This window comes from Danio aesculapii, chromosome 8 (assembly GCF_903798145.1).
Source record: "Danio aesculapii chromosome 8, fDanAes4.1, whole genome shotgun sequence".
In the NCBI taxonomy this organism is placed as follows: domain Eukaryota; kingdom Metazoa; phylum Chordata; class Actinopteri; order Cypriniformes; family Danionidae; genus Danio; species Danio aesculapii.
Genome location: NC_079442.1, coordinates 41,073,817 through 41,091,444, shown reverse-complemented (window position 1 = coordinate 41,091,444; position 17,628 = coordinate 41,073,817). Strand labels below are relative to the sequence as shown.

The 17,628-nt window shown below is 35.9% G+C and overlaps 1 protein-coding gene across 3 annotated transcripts in view; it reads right to left on the bottom strand.

The window, feature by feature from the left end:
- dab2ipa (DAB2 interacting protein a) overlaps positions 1-17,628 on the bottom strand; it is a 217,478-nt gene that overhangs the window by 114,321 nt on the left and 85,529 nt on the right. For all 3 annotated transcript variants that reach the window (XM_056463984.1, XM_056463982.1, XM_056463983.1), the window contains exon 3: positions 11,116-11,234. In XM_056463984.1, the coding sequence (XP_056319959.1) occupies positions 11,116-11,234 (119 nt within the window). The remainder of the gene's footprint in view (positions 1-11,115; positions 11,235-17,628) is intronic.

Sequence of the window (17,628 nt, the reverse complement as noted above, 5' to 3'; positions counted from 1 at the left end):
AACAAATTTTCTGCTCTATTTGAGGTGTCAGTGTCAGTATGGTTAAAAAACTATGGTATTTACTATAAATTACTATGTTATATTTTCATGTGGGTGTCTAACACATCTGGTATTTTTAACACATCTAGTTATTTTACCTCGTACATTCTTGTTAATATTTATCATTATTATTATTTGTTTGTTTAAGATGTTTTCACATTCTAATTCTAATTATTCAATTCTTTAAATGATCATAATTTATTTAGAATAAATATTATTAAGAATAAAATATTATGTGTTCTTTGGAAGACTGTACTTGCATTGTGAGGATTTTATATTCTTATTCTGGCATTATAAAATGAGTGGCATAAAATGGTCCTCGCATTGATCCTGAAGGGACAGCTTGTACACCAGCCGGTGACCTCTCCCACCTGCAGATTCTCCCCGATGGACGTCCAGCGCTCTTCAGTCTCCGGCGCCTAGACTGCAGCTCTGCACAAGACGTTTGGCCATAGGAGAAATGGTCGTGCCCAACTGAGCCTGGTTTCTCTTGAGGTTTTTTTCAATTCTTTACTTTCTCCAATTGGTGAAGTTGATCTATCTACCTGAAGCCCTGCATAGCTTTATGCTAACAGTTTAAGCAGAGCAGCTGATTTACAAAAAGCAAACAAAGAAAATGCATCATCAAAAGTTTTACTCTGCTGAAGGGGGTTTGAGAGATTGTTTGAAGCAACAAGGAGAATATTTCTGATATGAAGATGATGTGGATGAAGACTAACTTCCGGTATTTTCTAACGGCGAGTTGCCTACCATGTTCAGTAGACTGAATATAAAACAATTAGGTTTCCCCCCCAAAAAAATCTCCAGAATTGTGTTGTTCAAACTACTCATTTAAAATGAACTGAAACAAGTAGCAAAATTATTTTTTGGAGTTTCAAGAGTTCACACTTAGCTGATGATTAATTATAAGCTTGTTTGGCATGCTGTCCCGGGAGAGAGCCCTGAGCTCATAAGATCCTCGAGCCCGGGGCTCCCTTCCGTTGCAAGGTGAGAGCGGAGTTTGAGCTCAGGTAGATCTCGAGAACTCCCCCCGCTGTAATAACCAATGAACAGCCAGTGATTGCTCTTGAGAGATAACCATTTACTAGGAGCATGTCTATAGTGCCGGTTTGGATTAGTCAATTAACTTATGTTGCATGTTTTTTGGATGGTGGGAGGAAACCGGGGAACCCGGGGGAAACCCACGTGAGGAGAAAATGCAAACTCCGCATAGAAATGTCTGCTGGTTTGGTAAGCCTAGAACCAGAGACATTCTTGCTGTGAGGCAACAGTGCTAAGCACTGAGCCACCGTGTCACCCATCTAGGAAGAAGGAGGAGTAGGGGTGGATGGGGGGATTCTTCAAAACGAAGATAGCGGTGGTACGTAACACAGGATATTTGTAGTAGCTTAGGAGTCGTCTGATTGGTGCATTGAGAATTGGATAATGCGGATCCAGCCGCTAGCAATCATAAGCACGTGATCCTCTCGAAATTTGTTTATAACTAAACTTCACTTAGATAAATGTGGTCCATTTCCATTCTTAAGACAGTCGAACTGCATTTCATTTAGAAATGGACCAAGACCCATCTTTGATTCACATCAAGGATTAAATGGATAAAATGGTGCATTTTAATCTAACCAAACAAGCCAAGAGTGAATGCAGCCTGACTGATATATCATACATTTCACACATCAATGGTGAGAGTGGCAGAATTCACAGGTCACAAAATAAGCACAATAACATAACAGCTTCCGATTACTCTATCATCTACAGAAGAAAGACAAAGACCACCCACATGTGCACAAAAGGCAGTAATCTGTGGCGTAGGGTGCTCAACGCTGGAAGGCCCGGGGCGAGCATGTCTCTTGATATTAGCAGAATGCAGTAAGGCCATGTATTCTCTCTATTACAGGACTCCCAGGCTTGTAATTAAGTGGGACATGGCAAAACAGCCGGCAGCGAGACGGGAGGCTGACCTGGAAACCACATTGTGTCCAACTAGATGATGCAAAAGAGCCTTAAAACAAACAACCAGAAAAAGAAGATGCTATAGTAATCGGTTTCAAGCAGAATGTGTGGTTAGATTAAAAAAAAAAGGATTTTGCAGGCAATAACTGTAATAAATGGACAGAAGTGTGAATCAGAGGTGAAGAAGATGGCCTTTGCTGAATAAAAAACATGCTTTGAATAGAGCTATCCATCATGATGCTGAGATGAAGCCACCCCGCTTATTTCTTCTTTAATTACATGAGGATGAGAAAATCTCACTGCTGTTATTGTTCAGATAATGGTTGCTGGGAAAAGGGTTCAAATCAATAGGTAAACGTCCTTTTAAATGCTATGTAAAGAGCACTCTTAAGGTTGAAAGGTCATATTAAAGTCTTTTGTTTGTAATATAATATATCATTAGATATAGCATTAAACATTAAAATGCTTGGAAATGTCAAACTTTGATTCATACATGCTTTTAATTTAATATAGTAACTAATCTAATGAAAGCACTAATATTATGTTAGTAAAGGATATATACAACCACAATTTTACAAATTAATAATATTTTAGTATTCTTAAAAGAATACTAGAATACCTCCTAACTATTATCATTAATATTATTACTTCTACTTTTGTTAACATTATTATTATTACCGTTTTGACTTGTCCTCCTGTTATCTCGTCATTATCATTATTATAATTATTTATACCATTGTCATTATTCAGGTTGCTGTTGTTGTTGTCGTAGTAGACGTTGTAGTTGTAGTAGTAATAGTAGTAGTAGTGGTAGTAGTAGTAGTAGTTGTCACTGGTGCAGGAGTATCAGCAATAGTAGATGTTGTAGTAGCAGTAGTAGCAGTCGTTGTTGTGGTAGTATCAGCAGTAGTAGTACTAGATTTTGTTGTAGTAGTATCAGTAGTAGTAGATGTTGTTGTAGTAGTATCAGTCGTAGTAGACATTGTAGTAGTATCAGTCGTAGTAGATGTTGTAGTATTATCAGTAGTAGTCAACGTTGTAGTAGTATCAGTCGTAGTAGATGTTGTAGTATTATCAGTAGTAGTAGTAGTCGATGTTGTAGTACTATCAGTCATAGTAGATGTTGTAGTATCAGTAGTAGTAGTCGATGTTGTAGTTGTATCAGTAGTAGTAGACATCATAGTAGTAGTAGTCGTTGTTATGGCTGTTGTAGTAGCAGCAGAAGTAGTTGTAGCATTAGTAGTAGTAGTTAGTGTAGTACTTGTTGTATTTATTATTATTATTATTATGATTATTGTTGTCAGCTATTATTACTGTTGTCTTTTTTTTTCTTTTTACTGTCATTATTACTATTATTACATTACTATCATTGTTGTCACTCCTTACCACTGATTGGTTCTCTTTTTTTTTCTTATGTATGTTCTTTGACCTGTCCATCCAGTTACCTTTACATGCACACACACAAACACAAACACACGCACGCACGCACGCAGGCACGCACGCACACACACACACACACACACACACGTGTGGTTGTCTTTCTATGTGATCCCAATTTGTGTACCTCTTGTACAATTTTTATGTTATTCTAATAAAAAAAGATGTAATTTACTGCTGTGATGAGAAAATAACTCAATAATTCACTAAACAGAAAACCATAAGAATATATATATGTATATTTTTTATTTAAATAAAGATTGTTTATTAAGTGTATATAATAATACGTATAAAGTTCAAAGTACAGCACCTACTTTAAATGTAATTCTTTGAATAAAAATAATTACAACAAATATTCTTATAAACAATATACAAATATACAGTTGAAGTCCCCCCTGAATTATTAGTTACCTTGTTTATTTTTTTCCCCAATTTCTGTTTAATGGAGAAAAGATTTTTTCAGCACATTTCTAAACATAATAGTTTTATTAACTCATTTCTAATAACCGATTTCCTTTATCTTTACCATGATGACAGTAAATAATTTTAAGTAATAAATTTTACTAGATATTTTTCAAGACACTTCTATACAGCTTAAAGTGACATTTAAAGGCTTAACTAGGTTAATTAGGCTAACTAGGCAGGTTAGGGTAATTAGGCAAGTTATTGTATAATGATGGTTTGCTCTGTAGACTATCGACAAAAAATTTGCTTAAAGGGGCTAATAATTTTGACCTTAAAATGGTTCATAAAAATCTAAAGCTGCTTTTGTTCTAGCCAAAATAAAACAAATAAGACTTTCTCCAGAAGGAAAATTATTATCAGACATTCTGTGAAAATTTCCTTGCACTGTCAAACATCATTTGGGAAATATTTAAAAAAGAAAAAAATTAAAAGAGGGGCAAATAATTCTCACTTCAACTGTAAATCAAGTCTTCCCCTTTGTGATGCTCCTTATACTTAAATCTATTGCAGCAATAAATAACATCTAATAAACAATAAATAGAATAACGTCTTAAAATATTTAACAACACTAAATTAGCATTTTCATCCAACTGCTACAAAACAAATGAACTTTTTATTCGTGTTACATCCAGACAGTTCATGTTCAATTTAGTTTTTTGAAATCCTCTGCAGTGGCCAGTTAGAAGCTTAAAAGCTTATTCATCACCCAAAGGACACCAGATATCTAAATGGAAGCTTTTATGGAGTTAAAGGTAAAAAGGTAAAATATGCACTATAATACAGTCCATAAAGGATTAAACCACACATACTGATGCCGGCCATCAGTGCGTAAAAAAACCCCATTCCAGGCAAGAAAACTGAGACTAAAAAAAAAAAATAGAGCAATTTATTCCAACATCATGCCTCTTTAAAAACCTTAATTTATTGATGTATAAAGATATTGTTGTGCAAATAAACCATTAAGTATTTTGAACCATCTAAAGAACCTTATTTTCACTTTAAAGGAACATTTTTAAAATGAAAAGTTTCCATAAATTTTGAGGATGCTTTATTGAACCACTGATGTCAATAAATAACTAATTTAATTTTAGGCATGTATTAGCATTAAGCACTGAAAAAAATAACTTTCCTAGAACTTGCCAAAAAACCCTTCTGTAAATGAAGGCAGCTATGATGTTCATTGTCATCCTATAGAATCAACAAAGGCTCATTGTGTACACACAGCACTGTATAAATTTCTGGAGAGCGTAAATTATGAAGCCAGAGGTACCTATGGTTGCATTCCCTCTTTAAAATGAATGCTACAGGGTGGTATGACGCCACAGACGGCTTCTGTTTCTTTTTACGCTATCAGCTGACTGCTTAACTCCATGTGGACGGCTTTTTCGCTGTTACCAGTTAGCCCAGTGGCTCCTCATGTACTTCAGCAGACTTGAGATGCCGGGAGGAGTTGACCATGATGACGGGGTTTGAGTCCGACGAAGATTCCAGAAAGCAGGTAAAACAAATCAATAAAAATAATAAATAATAAAAAATCTAAAAAATAAAATCAACAAGTAAATAACAGGGTGAGAATGTGGTAAAATCTAAAAACGTGGTAAAAATCATGCGGCCATGAGGACTTTTCTTTTTCGGGATTGTTTTTGAAAACACTGTGGGTTGTCTTTAGGGAAGGAGGTGGGCGAGTCAATCAGTCGACAGTGGGCTCTGATTTACACTAGAGCGGGCGCGAATGGCACTTGCGAGAAAAATTTGTGATCAAATTTGTGAACAGCGGCCTCTGGTGGATTCGCAAATACAAAAACTGCAAAAAACTAACCACTTAGGACGTATATTGCGCTCTCCATAAATGTGTACAGGGGTACGTTTCCATAATGAGCCTGGGTTGTATAGAATGCATGTTGGACATCAAACTGATAAAGTACTAAAATCAAGCAAAAATTTGAAATACTAAAGTACAAAGTGCTACAAAAGCAAAATTAAAGTCAATACTACACTGCATTTTGTTGAATTCATGTTAAAGCGACAGTTAAAAAACTTTTAGTAAAATAATTAAATAAGAAAAAAAAGATTACATTTTAATTAAAAATTAAGATTTTTTTATCTTCAACATCGAGGGTTTATGCACCAAAAGACCAGGGGCCTCATGTATCAACACTGCGTACGCCAGATTTCATGCTCACGTTTGGATTTACTAACGATGAAATTAACGTGGGAATGTGCGATGGTCCACGCCAACTTCATGTCTGGCGTACATGCATTTCTTGTGTATGTTTGTTTTATTTCCAATGGCGACTCCTAAAGGCAATTATGTTAAATTGCACACTACAAAGTATCTTTGAGCCGTGCAATGCGATCTGTATGGGACGGTATCATCCGCATGTCTAGCAGGTTTATAATGTTTCCATACCATGCTGTTAAACTGCGGAAAAGTTAGTTTGGCGTTTTACACTTATTAGACATTCGATTTCAAACCAATTAAAGTCTTTGCTCCTGTTATAGTTTGAGCCAAAAATAGGTCAGACAGGCATAAATATGTGGCATTTATGTTGCATTGCACGTTTATAAGCATGTTTATAAGGCTTAATTTCTCGATTAAAAAAATAAAATTAACCATACCTATGAATTAAACAATTCAACCATATGAAATTATACAATAAAACAAGTACCAAAATGTTTAGAAAAACATCCTGCTTATTGCACAAGACTCTGTTTTAGGAATTAGCACTTTGTTTATTTTATAATATTTTAAAAATATCTTTTAATGTAAAAATTGTAAAAGTCAATTAAACTCTGACACAATTTGAGATAAAATATTCAAATCAACTCTAAAATTGTGTGTCGCCCACAATTGAGGCAACTCTCTCCTCAAAGGGTGTTAGTTCTGCATCCCCTGTTCCCCCCTGCCTGTTCGGTTCACACTTTGACGGTGCGCCGCTGTTCTCCGCTTAACCTGCACCTTTACATCGGACCATTTCTTTTTTTTAATTCACTCACAGTGCGATGTTCAGACCCCACTGCATTAACCTCGTCAGCTAAACTCTTCCACTCTATTTTTTTCTTTTGTTATTAATTCCAGAGGACAAACTTTCAAATAACACAGTTTTTCTCCGGTCTACCTCCGATAGGAGCACCTTTAATTCACATTCTGTGAAGTTTCTCTTCTTGCTTGCTTTTGCCATTGCTTTTTCGTTTGGTTTTGCCAAAGTGTAGTCATTACCATATTTATTAGGGGGAGCAGGCAGGGAGGGGTTTTGCACTCGTGCACGTGCGCTCAGTTTCACGTTAATTCGGATGTACAAAGAGAATATGTGTGGGATTCCGCGTATGCAGTGTTTTATACATCTGAATTTTTTACTGCGTACACACATTTACAGCTTTGTCCATACGCAATGTTTTAGTATGAATTCAATGTAAGTCTTCGTACATGAGGCCCCAGGAAATTAAACCTGAAGGCAAAGAAAAACAAACAGACTCAATTTCACTAAATATTAGAGCTGATGCTTGAAAACAGCTGAAAGATGCTGTCTGAACTACCCAACATCAGCTCGGGCTTTGTAAGTGTCAGGTCCTGGCAGGCCAAAACAGACAGGCTTGGGAAAATGACCCTTAGCTTACTGTGACCAGCAGAATCCAGTCAGAGGCTGCTACAGCTTCCAAAAAACAGTATGTCATATCCAGCTCACACACCTTGGTGCCACAGAGCTGACGGTCTTCCACCCCGGATAACATGCTTCTCTAATGAGGCATAAAATCTCTGGACAAGCAAGGCCATTTTTTTTCCTGCTAACACCACAGCGACACAAAAGCACAAGGTTGACAGTAACCTGTCGAGAAATCTTTGGCATGCTTGCTATAATGTCTGCAGGCCTGTAGAGTGACTCAACAAATTCTCATGTAGGAAACTGTGCTCTTGAGATTCTCTCAGAAAATGAGAATACATCCCTACTGAAATGAAGTCAATGTACATTTTTATGGTAAACAGATCAGAATATCCCATTATTCATCAGAATATCAGATTATTTCTTCTGCAAAAGTAAAATTGTCCTGCTAAGTATATCTCTCTATGCACTATTATAAAAAGCAAATTTGACCATGATACACTATAAACGTACCGCAGAAGAGCCTAATGACTAATGGCACCGGATTTGATTGTGAGAGAAAATTATTAGTCAATAGCAGCTTGCATTTACAGAGGTATCTCATGGCTTATAAAATACAGCGGGATGAGTCATGGAATTTTTCTTATGATATTTATTGGTCCTGTTTCTACCTGGTATTTTCATGTGCTTTCAGTGATTCAAATTGGTGGTACACTGTGGCTGTCTGAAGATGATTATACTAGGAAGATAAATCAAACGCAACCTCTGAAAGTGGACAGATATAAATGTTTTAGACCTCATTTGCACCTGTATTTAGAGTCCCCTTTGGAGCTTGACATCCTTTTTTTTGGTATTTATCTTCAGGAAATCACTGAAGGCAATGATATCATGTTATCATAACGATATAATGTGGTTATAAGCTCGTAACTGTACTGTGTGCATTTACACCGTGGCCATATTTATCTAAACACACACAAACAATGTGAATGCGCAAAATAAGGGCTAAGGGAGTTAGGATGGGCCTAAGTCATTGTTTACTTTTTAAAGAAGGGCAGGGATGTTAACCATAAAGGTTTAAAAAAATAGAACATTTAACACTGTCGGCACACTTGTGAGGAAAAAGCAAAGGATTCAAACTTGTATCACTAACTGTATATACTCAAATGTTGCTCTTTAAAGGTGTCAGCTTTCTCTCAGATGATTCTCCTAAAGTTTCCTTTATAAAAATAGCTGCATAGTACAACATATGTAGATGGAACGGGCTGCATTTCCCAAATGCATTGTAAGCCTAAGTAGATCTTAAAAATACACACACCCACACACACGCACGCACACGCAAATTGAGACACACTAAAGTAAAATCTAAATTAAATTACTGAACAAAATGTTATAATGAAATTTAAATACAATTAAATATGCTTGAAGACTGGAAAACAATAGGGATAAATTCTAAAAATATATATATGTCAAAGGTTGAAACATATCCATGTATTGGGAGTTTCATATTGATTACCTAATTTTTTTTAACCTTAAGTTTTTTTATATTGATTGCTAATCAACATGACCAATGGTTATTTGGATAAACGATCAGGATTATGACTCCAAACAAGTGTATGTTTCAGCACATTTTGAAATGGACAGCAACTCCTAAGTAGCATGTAGAAAGTGTTTTCACGCGATCATGTTACGTGCAGTTTTGTGAAACAAAATGGAGCTGCAAAAAACCTTTGCACCCTTGCACGTACAGAATGCTCTTAAGAGCCAAGATACAAGAAACTCAACCCAGATCATGTTTGTCCTGAAAGATTTTGTTATCTTTTCAAATATAAAAACAAAGCTAGAGACAAGACCTCAGACTAGGGAAACTAATGCAAGAAAGAAAAAAAATCTGTAATCTGGGTTTACATCTGGTATTAAGATGGGTTTTTGTGAATCAGATCACAAGCTGATGATAATATATCCTCAGGTCTTTACACTGGCTTCCAGCTACATTCAGAACAGATTTTAAAGTATTATTACTGGTCTATAAATCACTAAATGGCCTAGGACCTCAATACATTACAGATATGCTCACTGAATACAAACCTAACAGATTACTCCAAATCCAAGAGTTCGGTCAAAGCAGGGTGAATCTGCCTTCAGCTACTACACCTCCTGCTGCTGGAATCAGCTTCCAGAAAAGATCAGATGTGCTCCAACATTAGGCACATTCAAATCAAGACTGAAAACACATCTGTTCAGCTGTGCCTTTATTGCATTCGCAATGTGCTACGTGCGGTAGATTGCACTGTTATGTCTTTCTTTTCTTTTTCATTCCTTTAAAACCTGTTTTAACACATGTTAACGTTTTTAATCATTCTTATTCTTTTAATCATTTTTATTTTCTTGTTCTTGTTTACTTTGAATAACCACTGTGTATGAAATGTGCTATATAAATAAACTTGCATTGCTTATATAGGGGTGTGGAAAAAGTATACTGTGAAAAGTCTAAGCTTGTCCACTAGTTTCAGAGGTAGTTCAATCAGACTGCTTTCATACTGTAAACTGCTCATGAGGTCAAATGTGTTCAAATAGCCATAAAACAGCACCTTCTCCATGCCTACTGGACATCAATGATCACTTTAAGATATGTTATGAGAGATAACATATTCAGGAATTAAAAATTGAAATCATTGTTGCCATCGTTTTCATTCCCTTATTTTACATTTGGCTCATTACCTGTATGACAAGGAGTTTTTTATTCAACAGTGCTCCAGCAAAAACGATGCAGAGTGTTAAAAAATAAGAGTGAAGCACCTAAACAAAATTGGAAACATCTGAATATATGTTAATACCAGGTGGAAAAATGAGTCTCGACTGACAACTGCAATTTGATGACTGAAAAACCGGTTAATCCCAATAAACAATGAACAAATATGTTTGGGTATGTAAGAAAAATATTGCTTAGATATCAGCACTAGCAAAGGTAAATGGTCAGTCTTCTTTCTCAAATGACTTTATCGTCCACCGTGCACTTGAGTTGACTTCTGTGCGCATTGCTACAAGCTTGTATACAAGCACCGTACACTGACCTGAGGCTGAGAAACAAGCTGCTGCGTGTAGGTCACTGTACTGAAGTCACATCAAAACAACATATGGACTCAGCATCCCGGAGCCTGATATTTCTGCTCTTGACAACCCAAACAGCACGCGGGGAGCCGAATATTTCATAAGCATCTTTCACAAATTAGACTGCAGCTAGAGCATTTATCCTGCAAGTAAATCCAATTCATTTCTCACTCTGTGATCCCTATTCATCGGGGAGAAAGATGACTCAGACATTTTAGCACCGCATTAAGTGACTCTAAACAATCCTAATGGAGATGAATAGAGAAGATAAATGTTCGGAGAACAACGTGATGAATGCTACAAAATTCAGCAGGATGAAAACTACGCCAACAGGGCAAACTTGTTGGCAAAAAATCTAAATTTTGACAAAGTATAATGACCAAACACAAGCAATGTGACATTAGACAGGATCCACTGACAGCTGTCAATATAATGGTTTAAAGTGTTGAAATGAATATAAATGATAATTCGACAAACAAGAAGCCTTAAATGATGGTAAATGGTTCCACCTTACCTGTCATTCTCCGCGCTCTTGAAGCCCGGTAAGATGTTCCTGAAGCTGCTGTGGCGGTCGAGCTTCGGCTGGCTTTTGGTGCGTTTAATGGAACCCTTCAGTCTGCGGCTCAAGAAGCCCTGGATGAGAAGTCAGAGGAAAGGACTGTATTAACTCAAAGATTCATCAACCACTGGAGCAGCTGCATGTGAAAAGCAACGCCGCTCAATTCGCTCTTTCCACTCTCCTCTCATCTGTAGCGTTTGGTTGAGCCGTGCATAGCTGTGCGATTGGTGCGGCACACACACACACACACACACATCTGCTGGCAGCGCTGGGCTGAAGGAGCTTCACTGATGTGATACTCCCCTCAAAGCCGTTGTTACCATGGAAACTGTTGGCTGGCATGGAAAGGGGGGAAAAATACTGGTGCACTGCAAGTTCATGGGGGGAGAGCTGAGCTGGTGCTTTTAGGACACTTACAGATTAGGGCAAGATTAAAAGGACTTGAGTTATTCTTCAAAGTCTGAGTTAGATGCTTGAAACATTGAAAAGCCAAAAAAAAAATTGGTGGAAATGCAGATGCAAGGTGGAGAATCTGAAAAAAGGTCTCATGCAAATGAATGGCAAACTGATCTTAACAAACCACATAGTTCCTATGGCACAGCAATCAGGGTGGAAATTACAGGGGTGTTTGATCACCCCAATTAACGCTTGATCCTGCCCTGAAGGAGGTCAAAACAAGATGGGGGGTCAGTTCTTTAATACTGAGAAATATTTTACTCTGATCTGTATTTTAAATAATAATGTTAATAATTAAAATAATAGATAATATAAATACATATTTGACCACCTCTATATAACGGTTCAAACCATTGTTCATGCAAAATTACAAAAATCAGTCGGCAGCTAGCTAGCTCTGTGCAACTCTCACATGGTTGCCCACTAGTGCTAAGCAGAGCTGCGCATGGTAAGTACCTGGATGGGAGACCACATGGGAAGCGTGGTTGCTGCCGGAAGTGGTGTTAGTGAGGCCAGCAGGGGGTGTTCAACCTGCGGTCTGTGTGGGTCCTAATGCCCTAGTATAGTTAAGGGGACTCTATACTGCTCAGTGAGAGCCGTCTTTTGGCTAATCTAACAAAATAACTTACAATAATGGTTCAAAAATGAGTACACCCAAATTTATATATCAGGGTAAAATATTAAATAAAATTTTCAAAAATCAAGAGAAACAAAAATATATAAAATTTTGTTGAAATGTTCTGGTTTGTATTTTTTTGCAATAATGTGCATGAATTTTAAATGTATTATCTTTCCATTTCTAAAGATGTTCAGTGACTAAAATATTATTTTAGTAATAAAATAAAAATATCTGTTTAGTAAATCAGTTTTGTTTAAATGCACCAAAATAATTTGCCCATATTCACTGAAAAATGGATAAAAATATTCATTTTCAAAATGTGGTGGTACTCATATATGCTGAGCACTGTCAATGAACTGTGGTTAATTATTTATTACAAATGCATTAAACGATCTGATTACATTATTAGATTCAAATATTTAGTATATATATTAAAAATAACAAATGGTTTAATTGTATTATTTGTCATCTATCCACCTATTATCCAATCATGCATGCATCTGTCCATTAGAGTTGTGGTGAAAAATCATTCAAGAAATCATTTCAGCATTGATTCTGAGATTTTCTAAATGCATCGATATTCTCTTGATTTTGCGTTTAGTTTTTAACACAAGATGGTGCTGTAAACTTTACAAACAGCAACACTCTGCTTGCACCCAATTCCTTACAAATACCACTTGAAGCTAAAATAGTCATTAATAAAGTTTTAAGCCAATCATGGTTAGCTGTGATTATATAAATCTCTTGACATCAAAGCCAATTTTCATGACTCATCCAAATACACAAGCACTCTTCCTTGTTAGCATTTGACTTTACAGTTAAAAACTAGCCTGCAGTGCCATCTGCTGTTCTGAAGTTCAGAATCGATTCTAGAGAGAATAGAGATGCATTTTGAAAATCTCACAATCGATGCAAAATTGATTTGTTGAATGATTTTCGCCACAGCTATAACATCCATCCATCCTTTTTGTCGTTATGTACTACTGTATATGTAAGACACTTTATCTTTCCTTATTTAAATCTTCTACATACTACATACTGTAGTCCTCATCAAATTCCTAGCGAGAAACAACCGAGGCAACAAAATGGATCTAGGTCAAAGGTTGGTCCCATGTGGCTTCTTATATTCATGTGAAACAATCCCAAAATGCATTGAGTTAATGTTCAGCCTGGTGTCAAGATGTGGACAACCAGTATAGTATAGTATAGTATAGTATAGTATAGTATAGTATAGTATAGTATAGTATAGTATAGTATAGTATAGTAAAGTAAAGTAAAGTAAAGTATAGTATAGTATAGTAAAGTATATTAAAGTATAGTATAGTATAGTATAGTATAGTATAGTATAGTAAAGTAAAGTAAAGTAAAGTAAAGTAAAGTAAAGTAAAGTAAAGTAAAGTATAGTATAGTATAGTATAGTATAGTATAGTATAGTATAGTATAGTAAAGTATAGTATAGTATAGTATAGTATAGTAAAATATAGTATAGTATAGTATAGTATAGTATAGTATAGTATAGTAAAGTATAGTATAGTATAGTATAGTAAAGTATAGTATATTATAGTATAGTATAGTATAGTATAGTATAGTATAGTATAGTATAGTAAAGTAAAGTAAAGTATAGTATAGTAAAGTATAATAAAGTATAGTATAGTATAGTATAGTATAGTATAGTATAGTATAGTATAGTATAGTATAGTATAGTATAGTAAAGTATAGTATAGTATAGTATAGTATAGTATAGTATAGTATAGTATAGTATAGTAAAATATAGTATAGTATAGTATAGTATAGTGTAGTATAGTATAGTATAGTATAGTATAGTATAGTATAGTATAGTATAGTATAGTATAGTATAGTATAGTATAGTATATTTCGATTTAAATCACGATTTTGTCGGACACAGACGTTTAACAGTGTGAATCTTAAACATATTTCCAAAGGAATATAATTAGATCTTTATCAAAACTTGTAATGTCTCTATAACAGACATAAGGCAAAAAAAAATAATCATCTAGTAAAGGTGTAACAAATTAGGTCCATAACAGACCTATTGCAAAACAAATAATTAGACTACTGTACGTGTGTGCGTCAAACTCAAGTAAGTTCCCGATGTTATGCTTGACGACATATCAGAAGTATTTTTTTTGCCAATTTTTCGCATCTTTTGCGCGCACAAGTCTATTATTTCAAATATTTCTCAATTATTTCCATAACCCTGCTCGCATATTTGAGGTGTACCCAGTTGAAAACATCTCTTTTCAGACAAACTTTAAATTTTACTTTTCAGAATGCTGCGCCGAGATTGACGTAACAAGAACTGACCAATCAGTTTCATACTTTGTATGGAATTCACATATTAGTAGATTGATTACCTCAGACAAACACAGGATACCCAAACACCCAGTGCTTTTTAATTGTCTTCATAAATAAAATGTATCAGTGCTGTAGCAATGTTTTGTTAGTTTGTCATCTTCTGAGAAAACGGTTAAAGGTAATCTAGCAATGAAAAATGACAAAGGAGCATGAAGCTTGTTGAAAATGCTTTTAGACGTTTTACAAGCACTATTGGACAATTTTTGGCACCAAGGCAAGTCCTCTTGTGCTGAACTTCATCATCCCTGTTTTTGCAGGCTATTCAGTCTCCTGTTCTCACGCTATTAGGCATGCTGCGTTATGACAGGTTCAAATAGCATACAGTGGAATAATCGTGCAGTAAGACGATTTAGAAATCGCATATGTCCAAATTGCGATTTTGATCCAATTTCAATTAATCACACAGCCCTAGTATAAAGCCCAATTTATGATACAATTTGTAATTATAAATCATAATAATTATGCTATATAAACATAAACATATATGTCCATTGAGAAGAATGTAGATTTTTAAAAAATTACACAAATCTATTTTAATCAAACTTGCTTGATGATTTCATCTTATGTAGTCTTGAAAAAGACGTATGATAAATACAGATAAAAGAGTCTTGTTTTAAAGAGCTTTTCAGACTCTAGAAAGCTAAACAGGTCGGCCTAAAGACATCTTATTGAAACAACTTCAAAGGCAATTTCGCTTCCGGGTGCAATCTAAATTTTTCAGCTTTGTTTTATATTTTCAAGGAATCTTTCACATGGATTTTGCCATCTGCTAAATTTCCAAATGGAATTATTCATTGAGCCTGTCAGGGTGAAGGAAGAGCGGCGTTTGATGCTGCTGTTGTTTGGAGGAGATGCTAAACTGGAGGCTGCAGCTGCAGTCTGGATCAATGACAGCGCAGTGTGTAGAGCTCCACTCCTCAAATAAGCTCAGGCCACGGAGAGATTCTGCATCTCTCACAATTCAACTATTCGCTTGAGGTTCACATGAGGTCAAGTATTACATTCCTGTGTACTTCCTTCCTGCATACAATAGCTTTAAAACTTCAGATTCAGTTGCCTATGGCAGAAATAACTAGCAACAATAAATGGCAGAAAACGGTCAAACTGCTTGCTCTACAAACAAGTGTGTCCATGACTATACAGACAAAGCAGAATAATATAATAAGAAATTAGCAGTTTGCAACATCAAGCAGCATGACAAGAACGTTTGAACGTTTCAAGTGAATGAGACCAGAAGTCTTGAGTCAAAAAGATTCCAGTGGCTGCGTCCCCTCGTACGTGAAAAATAAGCTTATTAATGAAATGTTCTTCGCTAAATAACTAATGTAGAGACACATCTTTGCCAGTTTCTTGTTTTCTAGAAAACCAAACTAGACATCTAAAGTGTATGACATCACTATTGACACAGGATCCAGCCGGTGTCACTATTACAATTGTTTATTTCTTTGGATTTGTACATTTGTGAAACATTTAGGATAAAGTATACATGAGTCAGAAAAATATATGAACTCTTTATAGAGAGTTTGGATATTTTAATGAAAAAAAAATGAACATTGTGCATTACATATTGCGCTGCTTGAGTCTTCTTTTTCTTTTCTTCTTTTAATTTCAATAAAAAAATTAAGATAATATATCTACTTCATTTATTCCTTGGTTATTTATGTATGTATGTTTTGTGTTCACAACTGAACCAGAATTACATATTAGAAAAATAAACATATTACAAAAATAAATTATTTTCTATTGTCCTACCACACGCCTACCCCCTTACAACATATTTAAAATAAATAAACAAATAAATAAAAAACCTATTCTGTATAATTTATAAGCCTTTTGAATAACGGGGACATCAGCAATGTGCTCATAATCTCCATCTCCTTGTAATATCAATGCCATACCCATGTCATTATACACATTTGTGTCCTGATGTCACAAAAACAAACTATATTTTTTATTGCCCTAGCCCAACCCTACCTCCTTACAACATATTTTCTGATAAAATGTTTTCTGTATTATTTATAAGCCTTTTGAATAATAGGGACATGAGCAATGTCCTCATAATTCCTCATTAACTTACTGGCGTCATACCCATGTCATTATACACATTTGTGTTCTTATGTCACAAAAACAAACTGTATTTTCTATTGCCCTAGCCCAACCCTACCCCTATACAACATATTCAATCATTTTACACTTTTCGGCTTAGTCTATTTTAGAGGTTGGGTCTATTTCATATGTTTTATGCAGCGAATTCCCTTCCAGCTGCGACCCAGTATTGGGAAACACCCATACACACTCATTCGCGCACACACACACACGCACACACACACACACACACACACACACGCACGCACGTACGCACGCACGCACGCACGCACGCACGCACGCACGCACGCACGCACGCACGCACGCACGCACACACACACAATTTAGCTTACCCAATTCACCTATAACGCATGTCTTTGGACAGTGGGGGAAACCGGAGCACCAGGAGAAAACCCATGCAAACACGGGGAGAACATGCAATCTCTACAATTTGCCCAGCCGGGACTCGAACCAACATCCTTCTTGCTCTGAGACGACAGTGCTAACCACTGAGCAACCAAGCCACTCCCCTTTACAACATATTTTCTTAAAAACGTATTTTGCATTATTTATAAGCCTCTTGAATAATGGGCACATCAGCAATTGTCCATCTCCTTGTAATATCGATGTCATACCCATGTCATTATAGACATTTGTGTGCTGATGTCACAAAAACACCCCCACATACACCCCTCTGTTTTCTGTGTGTGTATATATAATGATGAACTCTTGAACATTTGTTTGGCATTCACAATACCTCTACTCTAGGCCTAACATATGCGCTTATGTTGGCATCAAATCACAGTAATAAGCTCTGTCAGCTGTCAGAAAAGGCTGAAGGTCTGCAGATTCCTTTATGTCTATTGTGTGCATGTACTGAATTGCTGTAATGCTGAGCTGCTGATCCCGCATTCCCCCATTCAGCCTCTTCT